Genomic DNA, 17,405 nt, shown 5'->3' with positions numbered 1-17,405 from the left:
GCGACGTATGTTGTCATGACGTATTCAGATTTCCTCTTCCAACCAAACATGCAAAAACCATAAAAAAACATCGACTCTACCAAGCCATCCCACATCCTACATTATCCACTCCAACACCACCGCTACAAAATCTAGATTTCTCTTCTCCAAAGTGCCTAGCTACGAAGCAACAATACAGCTGTCCAATACTGTTGATATCACCTCAATGGTAATTATAACATCTTTATAATAAGTATGGTATACTGTATTATATTATATCTTCTTCTAGGTTCAGAGCTACGAGAGCTATGTACAATACGCCCTGTGCACTAGCGCGCTAGCGCACTTATGTGCATATATTCACTCGTATCGCAACAAATATAGCCATCCAATACAAACACTACACATCTCCACAGCACCCAGCACCTACCCAAACAACTCCAGAACACCCCCATACTTTAAAAAAAAACATCCCAACAGCATTTCCAATCCCCAACCACAATCCCCAACTCCAGAAATATACGTCAAAAGCACATCCATTCACAAACCAGACAGTTCATCTCCGAACTTGCAAATGAAAACATCTTATTCAAGCCTACAAGAATAAGATCTCAAGCGAAGGAAAGAATTTCACTCATTTGTTGCGCTTTCCATGATTCTTCACCATCATCCTTTCCCACTGACCGCCATGAAAAGCGATGAAAATACTGACCTGGCATTCATATACAGCTGGAAAGGGTTCGATAGTGAGGTTGAAAGTAGCACTTCCATAGAAAGTATACATATGACAAAGTGAGAATCTTCAAGACTCAAGGCATGTACTATCCATTATACAAGCAAAAGCAACATCATCAGCATCTGCAGTAAGCTTTGACTGCTGACTACTAATCACTGGTTGGGAACTCTCAGCCCGTCATAAAATTTGAATATTAAATATATATTTAGCATACAACCTTCGCTCAAGCTCTTAGTTTTCTCTCCGGCATATTCAACACCATGTGACCCTCCTCATGTTCCGTAAATCCCAGTTTCTCCGCCTCCTTCCACACCTCTGGATATAGTTCCTTTGTCCATTCCGCCACCAAATCCTTCCTATTTGAGCCTTGAATTGCATTGTAAATCGTTCCAATGCTACTAAGTGTTAGAAAAACCTTCAAAGCAAAATATTGAAAATAAAACTTACGTCAATATATCCGGACCAAACCCAACATCTTTCTCCATAGCCTCCACCAACACCTTGACTTCATCTAATTTTCCCTGTCCGGCCAGTGCACCAGCATAGGCAGCATGAACCTCCCTTGTGATCTCAATCTCCATCCTCTTCATCTTATCCCAAATCTCCCTTGCTGGTCTATCCCCAAACGGTTTTCTCTGACATGCTTGAAACACTATTTCCAGACTCTTGTAACTAGGTCCTTCGCGAGAATTCGTAATATCATCCCAGAAATGTAGCGATCGACTAGCATCTTCGCAAGCTGTATAGGCCAGCATCAAAGAGTTATAAAGACGGGTATTAGGTTCAATGGTACTATCCATCTTCAACATATTGTGAACCATATCGAGAGACTCGGCATCGGCACATGACGCTATACCAACAAAACAATCTATGTAAGTATCTAGCACGGGACGTCTGCTAGGGCTGATATGCTGGCGCATATGACCAAAAACATGACAAGCCATATCCGATCTTTTGCGATCGAAGAATTCATTCATGATGCGCGTACGTGTAGGAACATCTGTTTCGTCGAAAATGTGGGTGACGACGCGATAAGCATCCCATATACGATCCTCATGATTGTTTCTGTCAAAACAGAAAGCAAGTATCGCATCTCGTATCTGAGCTCGCTCTAAAAGGGTATAGTGGTAGGTATTGGCTTGTAGCAAATCTACTACATCATGGAGTTCGTTGCGGGCAATGTACATTGTACAGAGTGAGGACACTGTATCCGCTTCTAACCTGGCATTACGCTCGTCAAGATCGGAAACGATTGATGAAATCTCGTTATAAGGCAGATTCTCAGAGGCACAGAGTGCTCGGACGAATCTATTAATGACAGGCAGATCTTCGTCTTTGGAAATTTCCTCGCCCTGGAGCAGGTTATAGGATGCATGGGCACCCGAAAGATCTCCAGCACCGACTCGATAGTCCATCTGCAAGATGAAAGTCCTTGCATTTGGACGAATATCGAACTTTTGCCCCAATGCGATGTAACGCTCTGCAAGATATGGATCATTTTTCGATATTGCATATTCGACCAGGCCATTGATAGTGTCAATATCAGGTCTCATAGAATAATCGTCAGGATAACGCTTTTCCATGATACGCATCATACGTTCTACATCTTCAACACCCTTGTCCATAGCACTCGCAGCCCATTGAAATACGACATCCCACTTTTCTTTTTGCAATTTTTCTGACTCCAGAACATTTCGAAAGATACCTTTACACCAATCTAGCAGTTCCTCGTGACGAAGACAGAATTTGAGTATGTCCTGCAGTATACTAGGGGTAAGTTCTATCGGATCGTAGAAAACCTTCTCAAACCACGCTTGCGCTTCCGCGACACGGTCCCTAGACGTATAAAACTTGACGACGATTTCCTTGCTAGTATTATTACGTCCTATCCGTAGCTCCTCCAGTCTCTCGTATGTTTTCAATAATTCCACCTCGTTCCCTTCTCGCGCAAATCCAGATAAAACGGTAAACCAGTTTCGTTTCATGATTTTGCGCTGTGTAGCACTGTACTCTTTGATTGAAGATCCTGAGGGAGTTTTTCCATCTTCTAGAAAATTTTCGGCCTCTTCTTCGCAAAGCTCTCTAGCCTCTAGAGATTTCCCAACCCCACTCAGTATCTTTATAAAGCGTTCATAACTTGGCGCATTCTCATTAGATCCAGACAACTCCGACAACTTCTTGATCTCTAGGAAGAGAAGTCTCGCCAATTCCAAAAAATCGTTCGTTTCATCTTTAGGAATGATCGTCAATGCTTTCAAAGCCGTCATGAAATCCTTCAGATGTCCATCTCCCAACCCACAACTAACCAGATACTTCAAAGTCCTCAACGCATGCCCTGCCTCGATATTGTTTACCGCTCGTTCCGTATCGACCTTATGTTTGAAGAATTCATTGAAAGCTTTAAGCATATCATCCTTATTCGCAGTTCGTGCGTGAATCTTTGTCATCAAGCTAAACTCGGCCATCTTTTTCATTCCCGGTTCCAAGTCCGGTGCTTTCGGTTGTCGTGGAGGTTTCCGAGAAAATCCAAATAGAGAACGACGCGATGCGTAGGATACAGCAGGGAGCGCATTCCGGCGACGTCGAAGTGCTAATGACGCTGCCGCTCGATTTTGGCATGGTAATATGAGGCCTTCGTTTGACAGAAGTCCACGGAAGACTCTGCGGGTCAATTGGGAACGCATGGTTGAGAAATGGCAATGCTATGTACAGAATCTACAAAAGCAAAAGGTTAGATGAAAACAGAAGAAGCAGTAGAGTGGTTTGACTCACGGTATGATAGAAATAATTACAATTGACGTACTGAGAAGCTTCAAGGTGTTCATTAACTTTTTTGCCATAGGCCCTGGAGCTTGAAAAACGTGCGGCAACTCCCGTTTAGATCGCACTAAAATACAGCCAATCATTTATGTTGGGAAGCTACCCCTCACTAATCCGCATTTGAAACAACTTGACTGGATTGGACTGGGCCACTAATTGAAATAAGATATTAATGAATCATTGTCGAGACTAATAAATTGAAGATTAAAGTTCTGTCAAGATGAAAACTGCAATCACACATGTAGAATAGTCACCTCGCACTTATATAGTGACATAATTAGTTGCCCTTAAAGATCGTTTCAATTATCTCCCATTCTATGAGACTGAAAATGCTTAAACCATCAAAACCACCAATCTAAAATATATAGTAGACTACGACCCCGAGAAAGCTCACCATCCATAAAATACCCCTATAAACCTGCCAACCAATCTAAACCCCTCCACCACCATCTGCAAAACGCCAATAGAGTCATAAATCATACCATCGATGCCCGTTCCATATATAGCTTAACGCCATTACAATGTCCAGAAACATATAAAGCTCATAATCAAAGTAATTCAGGTTCTTCATCTTCCATGCCCTCTTCATCGCTATCCCATTCTACATCGTTTGCAGCTGCTTCAGCTTTGCGTTGAACCTCTGCTAAGCCACTCAATTCGGTGATGTAGTCCTTCTCGGTCAATGCGCGCTTGATAAATTCCCATCCGTCTTCTTTGTATGCGTTCACGATTTTGGGTGAGCAGGCTGAACAACAATCGTAGGAGGGACCGCTGATTAGCATTGTTTTGTAAGCAGCCAAAAACCCTCGAATCTGATGAGGTACGAGACCTAGAGGGTGATTTGGTGGGTCCCGGTCGAATTCCAATTGGCCAGATTGTTGATTTGGGGAGAGCTTCGGAGCCGGAGCAGCACCTTTCAACGGATGTTGAAGAACAGAAGCGAGTAGTTCTACAAGCTTAGAAGATGCCTCGGGTGCCACACCTGGTCGAGTGACTGTGCATTGTTGATCAAGAGTCTGATCTTTCACGGACTGTAAGAGCTATGTTAGCAAGTTATATATAAATGGAAAGAAATAAAAAGATCTTACGTCGGATGGTGCTACAACGTCATTGCAGAAGTAACAGCCTAGGGCGGCTGGACCGCCATCTTCAGGAGTAACTCCATGTCTCATCACGACATAAGTGTCAAATCCCAAAGCTGCATTCATAACGATTTTACCAGCCGCCTTTCCCATAACAGTTGGGAGCCATCTACTCTCACGAGTATCCATCAATAAAAATATTGCATCGTGATCCTCAATAAGCTTCTGTAATAGTTCGAAGTTCATCTTCGTGGCAGCTTCATCTGTGATCGGATGTCCAAGCATTGGTACTGCCATTACATGTCCCGTGCTATCGACTCCTGGATAAATTTCCTGAAGAGCTTCAGATGCTCTATATGCTTTCTTGGCACCACCATCAATACAATCTTTGAAGTCGAACAATGGCTGCCGAACAGGATTCGAAAAAGAGACAGACGCGTTGTCAACGAAGGTGATTTTGCGTACTCCCCATCCCATCAGAAGTCTCGAAACGTATGTCCCAAGAGTACCAGCTCCGAGTAGCAAGCATTTTGTGTTCTTGATAGCATCCAGGTTCAATTCAGGTGCGATGCGCCACTTCATCAATTTGAGATTCAAATCCACCGCTTGGTCGGCTAATTGAGCCGGGTCCATGTACTGAGCCAAATTGGTGACTTTCGCAGTGAGCTTTCCAAGACTATTACGCTCCCAGCCAGTCACTTTAGGTATCTGATCCGGGGCAGTGGACTGGTATTCTGGGTCGTAGATGCTCTCTAAAATCAAGATTAAACTCTGAGGCACGTGGCGCTTTGCATGATTATCTCTGTAGCAAAGTATTTGGACTTTGTCGAGCTTGTATCTCCGTCTAACTAGAACTAACAAGTTACGTAGCATCCACCCTGGATTCTCATGATAAGTAGACGGATCTACAAAAGATACATATTGGTCCTTTGCATCTACACCATTAAAGAAACCGCTTTCGAATTCTCTCAAGGATCCGATAACCCACTTAAAGGGCAAATCGGATGTCGATTCGCTCTCCGGATCTTGTGGGTATTCCGAAGAAGGATATACTCGCTTGGCAAGAAAGAATCCATGCTCTCTATTGTCGTGGCTGTAACGCCATGTGCCAAGTTCTTCCGTAAGCGCCGTGGTTTCTTCAGCGCTGAATTTGGGCGGCTGCTCAACTTTCCGCCATGCCGGCTCCGAATGAAGAGCAGGAAAAGCAAACCAGTAGGTAAAAGTATATTTCTTCAAATTTGCAAACGACAAAATAGTGAATGAAGAAAGTAATGAAGGGATGGAATAAATGGTGCCATCATTAATTGCATCCCAAATCTGCCCCTGTCAGAACGGCATCGAAGCGAGTCGATCAGAAGATCACGGGACTTACTTGTTTAGCAGAAGTTTGTAACATTGCCTGTTTGTCCATATTTTTGAAATCCTCGATGGTGTTAACATTCTTGATTTTGCCCTCAGCTCGAATGTGACCAGATGGAACTCTATGAATGAATCAGTGCGCGTATTCAGAACATGAAGTTGAACCCATACTCGTTACTGCTCAACGCATTACCAAGAACTCTCATACGAGAACTTTGATCAGGACTCTGTGTAGCTCTTGGTTCATATAGCCCAAGAACAGGTCTTGCAGAATCGTCCAGTTTATCATGGTCGATCTTTAGTTGGGAAAGGGCTGTGTAAAATGGTAGCTCTATTTCAGAAGCAAATGGGGCGAACTTTAAAGCCATGTCGAGCTGGTTGTTATCCTCTCTCACGCGGATAGCTGTGTATAAATCTTCAACAGTAGAAAACGAGGTTATTAGTTCTTCTTCCTCTCCGTCCCAAGGGCCTTCTTCAATAAAGGCAACGTTGGTATCTTGGGTGTAGTCCTGACTCTAAGATCAAAGCAATTTGGTTAGCTTTGTTAATGTTTGTAAGGGATGATGTGATATGTTGAAGTCGTAGAAGAAGTAGGAATATCTTGTGAATGGAGTCCAGTTGTAAGAAGTGTAGTGTGACACCAGAGTCTTAGGTTGAAATCATGAGATAGATGGAGGGGCAATTGGGTTAGTGGGATACAGCACGTTGGGTGACTGAGTAAGACAAGGATTCAACTCACATGGTCCGAGGTTATATAAGCAGCCAATCGGTGATACTCCGGCAGATTCATGATTGTTTCCCTCCAAGCTGCCTTTGCTATTTCAAGCTTCCATGGAAATTTACAAAACCTCCCACCACACATTTTCACACAATTGGAGCAAGCCAGAATTGAGATCAAGGTTTCAAGGAGCTTTGGGATAAAAAAGGCTAAAGAAAAAGTCATGTTTATAGGTCTGTGTGGAGGTAAGTGAATATCCTAAGTGTAAATACAATAATATTGAGTTGACCTTTAATCACAGGAATTTGTGCTGGCAAGAGTACAATCGCGCAGTATCTGGTAGAGCACCATGGTTTCACTCACCTTTACCTCCGACCAGAGCAAGGCAGCAAGAACTCTCCTCAAATCACCAATGGCGTTACAGCTGAAGAATCGGAAGATGTCGAAGAGAATAGCATAACTTTAAGACAAAAGTCAAAACCTCAATCCCAATCCCAATACACCTTTACAAGCACCACCGACCTCCTCGACTTCGTAACCAAGCGCTGGCGCGAACGATGGGTAACAACCAATATCTACACCGAATCCATCCTCGACGCCCTTCTCCGACGCCCCTTCTTCATCCTCGTCAGCGTCGACGCCCCAGTCTCCATCCGCTGGAAACGCTTCCAAGCACGCCCCAACACACCTTCCACCCCAATCACTCTCGAAGAATTTCTCCTCCGCTCAGACCAGCATCTCTACGATCCCGAACACGGTCTCCAATCCCTCATATCCCGCGCTACCATTCGTCTCCTCAATACCTCCTCCGATCTCGCCCACCTATACGCTACACTCGGCAAGCTCGATTTAACAAACGAAGACCGTCTTCGACCAAGCTGGGATCAATACTTCATGCAATTAGCTTCCCTAGCCGCTCAGCGCAGTAACTGTATGAAACGCCGCGTGGGTTGCGTCTTGGTCCGCGAAAAACGAGTCATCTCAACCGGCTACAATGGCACACCCAGAGGACTACTCAACTGCGGAGAAGGAGGCTGTTCCCGCTGCAACGAAGGACAAGGCTCTGGAGTAGGACTCGGCACATGTCTCTGTCTGCATGCAGAAGAAAACGCACTTCTCGAAGCCGGTCGCGAAAGAGTCCGAGAAAACGCCATCCTATATTGCGATACCTGTCCCTGCCTAACATGCAGTATCAAGATCGTACAAGTCGGAATTTCAGAAGTCGTTTACAGCCAAGGATACAGCATGGATGCGGAAACGGCAGCAGTATTCGGCCAGGCGGGAATTAAACTAAGACAGTTTATTCCGGTATGTGAATCTTCCTAGCTAGTCTACAACATGAGCGAGTTCACCTACTAATCCTCTCTTCTTCACAGCCGGCAAATGGTTTAATCCATCTAGAAAAACAGTCACTATATTAGCATTTTCAAGCGATGATACCCCAATAATTTATAAATAGCATAGCGAAGGATGGGAAAAGCATGTGAGAATACATACACACACGCATATACCACTATTCAGACATACGTAGTATACAAAAGACACCCTAATTTCCAATTCCTAATTTTTAGTTTTCAAGTATATATATATTCGCAGCACCAACATCTTCATCTTCATCTCCCTCTTTGAGCCCTCCTCATTACTCACTACTCACTCGATGCAAACTATCATATCACACAAAGCATAAAGCATCCGTGCAATCGCCCCCCTTCCTTACCTATCTATCTACCATATCATCCCCATTCCTCAATAAGAGTCAAAATTCATCAACTACAGAAAGCATATTTCGCATTATAAATATCATATCAACAGCCCATCCTTCTCACCTCACAGCCCACCCATTCCTTCTCCTCTATTACAAGATCAAGCACATTCAAACATCCCAATAACATAGATATCAATAAGAAAAAATCATCAAGATTCTACATCATTCATATCATAACAGAATCGTATCATTATCATATCATATCATTTTCTCGCACATCTCATCCTATCAATCAATCAAGTTGGTATTTGATTTCAGCAAAACCCAAATCCAAACCCAAATTCAAATCCAAAATCCAAAACGCAAAGCCAAAAGAAATTCGTGTCCATATTCATATTCATATTCATATCCATTATCCATGATATCGTGATGATCATAAAACGCATATCTGAAAGAAAAAAGGAAGAAAGAAAAAAGAGCCAACGCAAATGAAATCCAACGCAAAAAATCCACCGCAAAGCTCACGTCAAGGTATTATTTCCACGGCCGTGACATCATTACTCATCCCAAGCATCGCAAAAAGGAAAAAATTGACGAGTAACAAAAACGAGAAAGAAAGCACTGCTCCACTATATCCAACCCCTAAATCTCTCTATCCCTATCCCTATCCCTATCCCTTGCCCTACTCCTACTCGCTCTCCTTTCCTTTCTCTCCCTACGACTCTCCCTCTCCTCATCCTCAAAATCCGCAACCGAGCCACGAGTCGAACCACCTGCCAACCCACCGTCCTTAACAAACCCCATCAACAAATCACTCCACGTCTGTTTTCCCGCAACCACTTCCCCTACCCCCCTGACTACCCTCTCAACCATTTCATTTCCACCCCCAAACTCCTTTGCAATATCTCTTTCCCGACTTCCACTCCTATCCCTACTTAACGGTCTCCCTTCTTTATCAAACCTCGCTGGCAACACCTCCACTTCTTCATCCTCACTCTTTTCACTATCACTCTCATCACTATGTCTTCCTTTCCTATGTTTACGATGTTTACGAGGCCTTGAAGGTCGGTCAGAAGAAGGATCCGAGTTACGCCTTCGTCTTCTTCTATAACGACGATCCGAAGATGGATTGGGTTGCTCATATGTATTAACAGTGGAAGTTGATTGATCCGCTTTAGAATTACGTATACGTTCTAAGCGACGGGAAGAAGTGGGAGATAGAGGAGCGAACATGACAGATTTGTTTGAGGGAGTAGCTTCGATTGGTGTTAAGGGTGTATCGGGCGTTGATGGCGTTGGAACATTTAAACGATCTATGAAGATATGTATTAGTATTGAAGTCATGACAATTATGTTGTACACATGGAAGGAAATGAATAAAAGCAACGCACCCTCCCGGTCGTAAACATGATCAGTTTGAGGTGGAGAGGTTTCATGAAAAGGGAAATAAGACTCCTCTCTTGTATGAGGAGGTACTGTCATAAAAGGTTCGGGATTCGAAGATTGATGAGTACTCACATTGTCACCAGGAACTCTGGATGAAGGTGGGTAATGATGAGGATCATGAGTGGTAGGACGTTGACTTGCATAGTCTTGAGGATTGTAAGGAGGAATAGGAGGGATTTCATTAACAAAAGGTGTAGATTTATTTCCATGGTTGGTGAAAGTTTCTGGGTTGGAAGTAGGAGGTGGTGGGAATGCATTGTTTTCAGGATAGTATGAACCACCGGAAGCGTGAGGCGGCGAAGGCGAATATGTCTCATCACGGAAATTCGTGTAGTAACTCTCAGGTGCTTCGTCTTCATAGCCTGATTCAAAATGAATGTTAGTACGAAAGAAAGAGATACATGAGGCCGAGCCACTCGAACAAATGATTTAACAGATATGGAAGTACCTATGGACATGAAAGCGAAATAACATGATCATTCAGGGGCTTTGGGGATAAGATTTGAAAATCTTTTGGATAAAGAAGATCTTATTTCCGACGGGGAAACCGAGCGGGAACTTGATCTTGAGTGCTGGGGGACCTCACGTCTTCGTTCGCGCTCACGCTCATGTTTTTCTGCATCCTTTTTCTCCTTTTTTTCCTTTTTCTCTTTTCTCTTTCTATATTCGTTGATTCCAATAGCGGCCGCACCCGTACCCAACGCACCAGCAGCAAGATCTCGTACTCTGCTACGGCTTCTACTTCGTGATCGCGATCGTGGTCGTTCTCCATCTTCGTTAGATGAGTCTCGTTTGTGTCGGCGCGATCGGCTTCGACTACGTCTGGTAGCACCGTAAGCAGCTCCAGCTGTGGCCGCCGCGACAGCTGGATCGTACTCGCTAGGTCGATCGAATGGTGCTGGCTGCTGGTGCGTGTATACAGGTTCAGTACCGTACTGAACCATGCCTAATTCTGGGTCAACACCTGGATCAGAATGTACGCCTGTAGATCTGGCTCTCGACCTGCTTCTAGTTCTGCTCCTAGTCCTACTCCTAGTCCTGCTTCTTCTTCTCTCCTGTCTCTCGTATACATCGTCTTCCTCGGCCTCCTGCTTGGCCTTTCTATTCTCATACAAACCGGCCACTGCAGCACCCGCAAGACCTGATCCAGCTATCTCCGCAGCGGTTCGAATTCGTGATTGCGATCGTTGACCACTACGCTTTCGCGATTTATTTCGGAAATGCTCTGCGACACCAGCGACTATAGCAGCTCCAGCTCCAGCTTTTGCCATGGATTTCTTGCGATGCGCCGGATCAGCATGTATGCTCTTGCTCCTGCTTCTATCGCGTATGATGGTAGTACGCTTTTCGTACTCATCGGACCAATATTCATCGCCATCAGAATAGCGGCGACCACGAGACATACTTCTCTGTCGACTTCGGCCACGAACCATCTCTTCCTTGTTTGCAGTTCTGTTCTGGGCATATTTGACTGCAGCTCCAGCGGCAATTGCTGCAGCTGCCAGACCAAGGGCGGTCTTTAGCTTGTTGTGACCATGTGGGCTGCTTGATCTGGACCTGCTTCTGCCCTCACGACTGTCGCGATAACGGCTGCGTGCTCTTGTAACTACTTCAGCACCAATCGCACCTAGAGCAGCTCCGCCAATAACGTTTCTGCCACGATGAGCAACTTCAGATCCTTGCTTTTCCTTGTGGCTTGCCAAAAGAGCAGCTGCACCAGCTCCCGCTAAGGCACCTTCTGCCAAATGTCTTCTGTGATGAGGACTATGACTGCGACTGCGCGTTTCTCTCTTGACAACCTTCTTTCGTATGACATAACCTTCGCTATCGTATCCATCATCGTAACGACGATCATAATCATCATCACGATCTCTTCTTCCACTAACCTCGCGAACATCCCTGCGATAGTAGTACTCATCTTCTTCTCTGCGCGGCTCAGGCCGTGGAACGATTTCTTGTTGTATTTCCGTCTTCCTTTCGATGACTTCAACCCGTTGTGATTCTGGCGCGCTTTGAGGTATGATAATTGGAGCCGGGCTTGGCGCCTCTTGAACAATGATTTGTTGGGGTTCTGGAGCTCTTTGTCGAATGATAATTGGTGGTGGGGTAGGTTCTGGTCGATCATAGTATTCGGTTTCTCGGGAGTATCTTTCGAGTTCATAAGGTTCATTATGACGTCGAGCTATAGTTTTCTCAACTGTGACATCAGACTCGCGAACCTCCCGTTCCGTCTCCCATGGTCTATCATTCCGGCGCCGTTCCCAAGGTAAGGGGCTCCCGCTTCGTTCCCGCTCTCGCTCATAGACTACTGTTCTGGTGCGATCTCGTTCGGGTTCTCTGGCTCGCTCGACTGTACTTCTCTGGTATTCCACCGCTCGGTCATAGTCGATAGATGAACGAGGTCTTTCAGGTTCGTATCGTTCACGATCCACTTCAACTCTTCGATCAATCTCAATACGTTCGGTACGTCTTGGCTCAGGGTCGTATCTTTCGCGATCGACCTCAACTCTTCGGTCGACTTCGATGCGCTCCGTCCGTCGTACTTCTGGTTCATATCGTTCGCGCTCGCGCTCGATTTCGACTCGACGATCCACTTCAATTCGGTCCCCTTGTCGAGTTTCGTACTCTCGATGAGAAGAGCGAACGGATCGAGTGTCGTCTACTTCCTCGAGTCGATTAGGTGCGACCCGATAACGTTGGACGGTACGATAGGTACTACCATTTGGTTTCGAGCGGCCGTAAGATGACCGTTCTTCATCGGAAGAATAATAGTCGACCTCTCGGTCATGATAAGAGCTGCGGACCACTCTTTCAGGCATTCTGGATTATTTACCCTGTCGTTATTGCCAAAAAGGTGAGGGTAAATTGTATGTGTCCGGAGACCACACAATATATGTTTGTACGTAGATTTGTTGTTTGTAAAGATTTTAAGAAAAAGAAGAAGAAGAAGCAAAAGTTGTAAGTCGTAAGTCGTAAGTGGTTGTTATTTGTTGGTTGGGGGGGGGGGGGTTGGAAGTTGGAGGATTACTTTGGATCGAGGCTTTGCTGCTGATACTTTGCGCGCTCACTCTTCCTATTGCCCCTCCTGACACGAGCGTATGTATGTAGTAGGTTGGTACGTAGGTAGGGAGGAAGTGAATGAGTTTAATGATTAGGATTTGGTCTGGTTGGTCCACGGCCTTGTGCGCCAATACGCTTATGAGGACATCTCGTGATACACGCCAAATGATTGATTTATATAATTTGAGATGTGAGAACGGAACGAATGATAGACAGATGGATGTTGTGACGATGCTGGTGAGAATCTTAGGTATTTATTGTATGTATGTGATCTTGCTAGGTATATATGTATACATGTATGTATTATACATATGCGTGTGGGCGTTGATGGTTGATTGTAGATGATGAGGGGTGATTCTTTAAATTTCCACCGATACATCCTCGAGTGATTGGGGGGAGGGGGGTAAACAAATTGACAGTGGAGACTTCGGATGAAAATGGAAGTGGAAGTGGATTGCATCTTTGCGTCAGTGTACATATGTAAATTGGGCGAAGTCAAGCTTTTCCCTTGGTTCAATCCACAACTCGACTTTTCCTCAGCTTTTCCTCAGCTTTTCCTCGACGCAAGAACCAAAGCAAGCAATGTAATACAACGCGAACTCACATCCTCCGTGGACATCTCGGGCGCCTGCTCGTACAATCTCTTTGGGTACCTATCGCAACCACGGGAAACCTTGGAGTGTCTGATCTGGTGAAGGAGACCAACCCTCGTAGCGCTAGGATTAGGTTTTGGATAATCCAAGGAAGCGTGACAACCTACAAGATTCGAGGAAAAGAAGGAATTGGAAGTCTGTGTTCGGTCCCATTTTGGGCCTCGTGATAGTTATATAGCTTTTTTCGAGGCGTGCCTGACACCGTTCCGTTTATATGATTGTTGGAATGTTGGATGGAGACGGAGACGGAGAGGGAGAGGGAGAGGGAGGTGGAGGGGGAGGGGGAAGCGGAAACATAGGGAGTAGTGAGAGACTTTCTTATTTTTAACCATTGCCTAGATAGGTAAATATGAAGGAATTCAGTTATTGTAGATCTTGTAGTTATTTGCATTTGCATTTATATCATCATCATTACTATTACCTTTAATCTCTTTCCCTCGCCCAGCCTCTCGAATGCTCGTTCAATCCATTCTTCGCATTTCTTCACATATTATAAGAGGTAGGTATTATGATCTGGGGCCCTACCTGCTATCTATTCGCCCTGGCCGCAGAGCTGGAGGGGCTTACCCTTGTACAAAATGACCAACTTATGCAGCGTGGAAAGTTTGGCGGAAAAAAAGCGAATGAATGACGATGACACACTCGTATCTCAGACACATTCTACAACGGGGGATGTAAGTTACATTCGCACATAAGGTTAATATATGATACAATATAACAAACAATGAAACATTTCCATCCAAAGTCTTAATGGTCGTCGTCATATTGGTGTGTGACTAGTTTCCGTAGTTCCCGCAGATTATACTCGAGTTCGTATGGTGTACATACTAATGGCGATGATACAAGCTAAATGCCTAGCACATCATCTATCTACCAGACCACAGCCTTCAACAGAGCCGCATCTGAAGTCACATACGATATAGGCAAATGGCCAAACGCTGAGCTCACATACGATATAGGCAAACAGTCAAACGCTGCACTCACACAACTGCGCCACGAGATACCGGACATTCGCATTCACATAGCACCAAGACGCCCCGTTAGACACCTCTCCAGTTTCATAGATAGTCATACCATAACCGCCACATTAGCGGTCAAAACAGTCATGGGCGTCAACGGGCTTCCTCACACCATGACGAAGTATAATGATTCTAGAAGAAGCCCACACACCACCAGGTATCCACAGGATTAAGTTTCACAAACCGAATCATCAGCACGAAAGACCGAGTACAGATTAAACCACCGATCGCAGAGTCCAGCCTGCGCACAATCCATGCAACGCAAGACAATTAGGCGTTTCGATCTACAGCGCCCAATTCGTAGAGTGTGTTTGGCGACCTAGTTGGTCAGTTTGTGAATAGGAGAATATAAGGCTGGTTTAACCTCGAGATCTTCTCGGGACTTTGGGTTCCAATGCTGGCTGTGTTTGCTGCGGTGGATTGGTGCCGGGGTGAGGGTATGTGATTGGCTGGATGTTGTATGGCGTACGAAAGAATGTTCAATCAGGATCCACACATCCTTTTACTTCGCCTCGTGGATTATGTTCCATGTATGATTGATTGCACGTGATGTGGTCAAGTTGAGATGATACAGAGCTCGACGGTACATGTCATGTTCTTCACTCGATCACTATCAAGAAGTGCAAACCATGTTATGCAAATCTCTTTCGACGTGTAACTGGGATGTTGATTCAGAATTCTTTCTCTCCTACTAAATCTTGAGTTCTTCTAGATTACAATTGCTCCGACAACGATATCATACCATCGCGTTTCGCTTTGTGCAGGCAAATCAGAATGTTTGAACATGGTGAAATATCGTCAGGAAATGAAAACCGAGCTGGATTCTGGGTACGATATACCACTTCAGGTGTGGTTGGTTTCCTGTATGCGGGAATGCAATTTCGCGTAAGCATGTTGGGCATTCAATGCTCTTGATTATTCCTAGTATTCGAGTGAATGGGTAAATAAACGTCGATTCTCGGTAAGGGATAAGGAGCATTAAGTTCTCATCTTTGCGAGCCGGTTGAGAAATCAAAACTCTGGAGTGATAAGATTCTAGTGAAAAAGAAACGGTTTTCAACTTATAGGATGGGATAGGGAAAATCAAGTTCGCATCTATCTAAAAGTCACATCTTGCGGCACATTCGTCATTCACGTGTTTAAATTTAAAGCATTGAGGTGATTACCATAGAAGTCATCAAATCCCTAATGTCTAAGTTGATATGGTATTATTTGTGTCTTTTCATTTGTTTCTGGTGCCAAAAATGTCTTTATTTGAGGGATTATTCTGAACTCCAACAGCACCACCGCCTGTACAATCGCTCCCATGTTCCTGCCTGTCTTGTTGTTTCTTCTGATGCTGGTTCCGGTGTTGAAGGTGGTGTTGGGGGTGGTGTTGGTGGGGGTGCTGGTATTGGTGGTGGTGGTGGTGTGGTCGGTGGTGCTGATGGCGGTGCGGTATTCGTATTGATATGAGTTGATGATGGCGGTACTGTGAGGAAATTTTGAGGCGCCAGTGGCTCTATCGCGAGATCTTGGTCTGGAGGTACACGAGCTGAGGATTGCAGATTTAATCTCTGAAGCGATATGCCTCCCGGCTCGCCCCATCCTCCTGATGGCATATCTGGCCCAACAGTATCCTCTGATTGCGAAGCATCGGTAGATACAGGCTGGATCTCTATTACTTCTTGAATGATATTGGTATTGACGTCCACAAAATGAACTGCTGATGGTTCCGCTGACATATGGCTCTGGCCACCAGCTTCTAGATCCTCACTGATGGGAATACATGTTATTCTTGTTCTGGCGAACGGGGAAAGACTCAAAACTTACTCTTCCGCGCACTCTTTACAAAACACATTTCGATCTCGCGTGATCATGGGGATCGTCTCTCTGCAATACGCATCCCCAAGCAAATGCCGTTCGCATCGGTATCGGTGGCGGTAATCATCGTGCTCGCATTTCAAGCATCTGAACCTGTCTATCTCGCAATAGTGGCCAGAGGTTGCATTGTTGGGAGAATTCATGATGATTGTTTTTTTGGAATCTTACATTTTGGGTCGGGTGACGTGTGCCATTTATAGACTGAAGTCGATGGTTTCTTTAGATCTTTCATCTTATTCACTATGAGGGTCTGTGGGAAGTTTGATTGTCCTCTCATCATATTGCACAAAGTATCTATCGTTTTCCTATGAGCTTGTTATTTCTCTTTCGACTAATCGTAAGAAAGTGGATAGCAATCAAATGCTTGATAGTTCATGGTGTTCTTTTTATTGTGAGTTCTTGAAAAAGAAGATAGGGCTTTGTAGTTAGAGCATCATATTCTTTGCTTAGATTGTGTTAGTAGGGATTTTCTTCTGTGGGGTTTCTCGCTCTGCAATATGAACGTTCGATGAAACTCTGGAATTTTCTTGATGTGCTGAGAGAATTTGAGGGCGATGGAGAAGGACTTTCGTTTTTGGCTATTTGGGGAGACTGTGTGGTTTCTTGTCACTTGTTGGCTGGGTACTTGAATGGAGTTGTTCCTGGAGATGAAATCTTCAGGTGTTGGTTGGGTTTGAGTGTTATTGGGGGAGGGGGGTTGAGGAAGTGGGAATTGGGAATTGTGAAGATGATGTGTGAATGGCCTGTTCTGTTGAATCAACTTTATTGCAACCCATTCGTTGGGCAGGTTACAATAAAAGTAGTGGTACTGCTAGACACCTAGATTTCTTTGGAATGTTAACTGGTTTACATATTATTCCGAGTTGTTTCCAGACCAGAATGCTGTTTAAGGTCAAGAGATCTGAGAGCATCGTTTGCACGTTTTCGCCAGTCAAAATTGTGTGATTGTCTCTGTCTGCGAGCAA

The 17,405-nt window shown here is 44.7% G+C and overlaps 6 protein-coding genes across 9 annotated transcripts; 2 read left to right on the top strand and 4 right to left on the bottom strand.

The window, feature by feature from the left end:
* Nucleotides 1–875: 875 nt before the first annotated feature.
* BCIN_09g04740 (hypothetical protein) lies at nt 876–3,553 on the bottom strand. Its single transcript, XM_024695176.1, has 3 exons — nt 3,488–3,553; nt 1,163–3,430; nt 876–1,110 (listed from the first exon to the last, which is right to left on the bottom strand). Exons 2-3 carry the CDS (start codon nt 3,397–3,399, stop codon nt 939–941), a joined length of 2,409 nt encoding a protein of 802 aa, XP_024550969.1. The 5' UTR covers nt 3,400–3,430; nt 3,488–3,553; the 3' UTR covers nt 876–938.
* A 246-nt stretch (nt 3,554–3,799) lies between these two features.
* Bcatg7 lies at nt 3,800–6,678 on the bottom strand. Its single transcript, XM_024695175.1, has 4 exons — nt 6,148–6,678; nt 5,990–6,098; nt 4,624–5,934; nt 3,800–4,566 (listed from the first exon to the last, which is right to left on the bottom strand). The coding sequence occupies exons 1-4, from the start codon at nt 6,342–6,344 to the stop codon at nt 4,084–4,086; spliced, it is 2,100 nt and encodes a 699-aa protein (XP_024550968.1). The 5' UTR covers nt 6,345–6,678; the 3' UTR covers nt 3,800–4,083.
* A 46-nt stretch (nt 6,679–6,724) lies between these two features.
* Nucleotides 6,725–8,298, top strand: Bcdcd1. The gene is made up of 3 exons (XM_001551593.2): nt 6,725–6,939; nt 6,996–8,002; nt 8,071–8,298. The coding sequence occupies exons 1-3, from the start codon at nt 6,765–6,767 to the stop codon at nt 8,113–8,115; spliced, it is 1,227 nt and encodes a 408-aa protein (XP_001551643.2). The 5' UTR covers nt 6,725–6,764; the 3' UTR covers nt 8,116–8,298.
* A 346-nt stretch (nt 8,299–8,644) lies between these two features.
* On the bottom strand, nt 8,645–13,968 carry BCIN_09g04710 (hypothetical protein). 3 transcript variants are annotated; one of them, XM_024695174.1, is made up of 4 exons: nt 10,848–13,968; nt 10,432–10,791; nt 9,918–10,207; nt 8,645–9,712 (listed from the first exon to the last, which is right to left on the bottom strand). In XM_024695174.1, the coding sequence occupies exons 1-2, from the start codon at nt 12,662–12,664 to the stop codon at nt 10,770–10,772; spliced, it is 1,839 nt and encodes a 612-aa protein (XP_024550967.1). In that variant the 5' UTR covers nt 12,665–13,968; the 3' UTR covers nt 8,645–9,712; nt 9,918–10,207; nt 10,432–10,769. The 3 variants fall into 3 exon arrangements, with proteins under 3 accessions (XP_024550967.1, XP_024550965.1, XP_024550966.1); XM_024695173.1 differs by having other exon boundaries at nt 9,791–10,207; nt 10,432–13,968; XM_024695172.1 differs by having other exon boundaries at nt 10,432–13,968.
* Nucleotides 13,969–14,210: 242 nt separating this feature from the next.
* Nucleotides 14,211–15,418, top strand: BCIN_09g04700 (hypothetical protein). 2 transcript variants are annotated; one of them, XM_024695170.1, is made up of 2 exons: nt 14,211–14,326; nt 14,405–15,418. In XM_024695170.1, exon 2 carries the CDS (start codon nt 14,409–14,411, stop codon nt 14,748–14,750), a length of 342 nt encoding a protein of 113 aa, XP_024550963.1. In that variant the 5' UTR covers nt 14,211–14,326; nt 14,405–14,408; the 3' UTR covers nt 14,751–15,418. The 2 variants fall into 2 exon arrangements, with proteins under 2 accessions (XP_024550963.1, XP_024550964.1); XM_024695171.1 differs by having other exon boundaries at nt 14,211–15,418.
* Nucleotides 15,419–15,691: 273 nt separating this feature from the next.
* On the bottom strand, nt 15,692–17,299 carry BCIN_09g04690 (hypothetical protein). The gene is made up of 2 exons (XM_001551588.2): nt 16,390–17,299; nt 15,692–16,332 (listed from the first exon to the last, which is right to left on the bottom strand). The coding sequence occupies exons 1-2, from the start codon at nt 16,581–16,583 to the stop codon at nt 15,840–15,842; spliced, it is 687 nt and encodes a 228-aa protein (XP_001551638.2). The 5' UTR covers nt 16,584–17,299; the 3' UTR covers nt 15,692–15,839.
* Between the last annotated feature and the right edge of the window lie 106 nt (nt 17,300–17,405).

Source organism: Botrytis cinerea, chromosome 9 (genome assembly GCF_000143535.2).
Source record: "Botrytis cinerea B05.10 chromosome 9, complete sequence".
In the NCBI taxonomy this organism is placed as follows: Eukaryota; Fungi; Ascomycota; class Leotiomycetes; order Helotiales; family Sclerotiniaceae; genus Botrytis; species Botrytis cinerea.
The sequence above is the reverse complement of the archived record's forward strand: the minus strand, read 5'-3'. Positions and strand labels throughout refer to the sequence as shown.

What these genes read in the sequence shown, in the direction of transcription:
- BCIN_09g04740 (XM_024695176.1), bottom strand. Translation starts at nt 3,399, where the DNA reads ATGCGTTCCCAATTGACCCGCAGAGTCTTCCGTGGACTTCTGTCAAAC. An exon ending in TTTGGTCCGGATATATTGAC is followed by an intron (nt 1,111 to 1,162) that starts GTAAGTTTTATT and finishes AACACTTAGTAG; the next exon opens with CATTGGAACGATTTACAATG.
- Bcatg7 (XM_024695175.1), bottom strand. Translation starts at nt 6,344, where the DNA reads ATGGCTTTAAAGTTCGCCCCATTTGCTTCTGAAATAGAGCTACCATTT. An exon ending in AATGCGTTGAGCAGTAACGA is followed by an intron (nt 6,099 to 6,147) that starts GTATGGGTTCAA and finishes ATTCATTCATAG; the next exon opens with AGTTCCATCTGGTCACATTC. An exon ending in ACGTTGTAGCACCATCCGAC is followed by an intron (nt 4,567 to 4,623) that starts GTAAGATCTTTT and finishes TAGCTCTTACAG; the next exon opens with TCCGTGAAAGATCAGACTCT.
- Bcdcd1 (XM_001551593.2), top strand. Translation starts at nt 6,765, where the DNA reads ATGATTGTTTCCCTCCAAGCTGCCTTTGCTATTTCAAGCTTCCATGGA. An exon ending in GTTTATAGGTCTGTGTGGAG is followed by an intron (nt 6,940 to 6,995) that starts GTAAGTGAATAT and finishes CTTTAATCACAG; the next exon opens with GAATTTGTGCTGGCAAGAGT. An exon ending in AACTAAGACAGTTTATTCCG is followed by an intron (nt 8,003 to 8,070) that starts GTATGTGAATCT and finishes TCTTCTTCACAG; the next exon opens with CCGGCAAATGGTTTAATCCA.
- BCIN_09g04710 (XM_024695173.1), bottom strand. Translation starts at nt 12,664, where the DNA reads ATGCCTGAAAGAGTGGTCCGCAGCTCTTATCATGACCGAGAGGTCGAC. An exon ending in GCGTGAGCGCGAACGAAGAC is followed by an intron (nt 10,208 to 10,431) that starts GTGAGGTCCCCC and finishes ATTTTGAATCAG; the next exon opens with GCTATGAAGACGAAGCACCT. An exon ending in TCATGTTTACGACCGGGAGG is followed by an intron (nt 9,713 to 9,790) that starts GTGCGTTGCTTT and finishes ATATCTTCATAG; the next exon opens with ATCGTTTAAATGTTCCAACG.
- BCIN_09g04700 (XM_024695170.1), top strand. Translation starts at nt 14,409, where the DNA reads ATGCCTAGCACATCATCTATCTACCAGACCACAGCCTTCAACAGAGCC.
- BCIN_09g04690 (XM_001551588.2), bottom strand. Translation starts at nt 16,583, where the DNA reads ATGAATTCTCCCAACAATGCAACCTCTGGCCACTATTGCGAGATAGAC. An exon ending in TGTAAAGAGTGCGCGGAAGA is followed by an intron (nt 16,333 to 16,389) that starts GTAAGTTTTGAG and finishes TATTCCCATCAG; the next exon opens with TGAGGATCTAGAAGCTGGTG.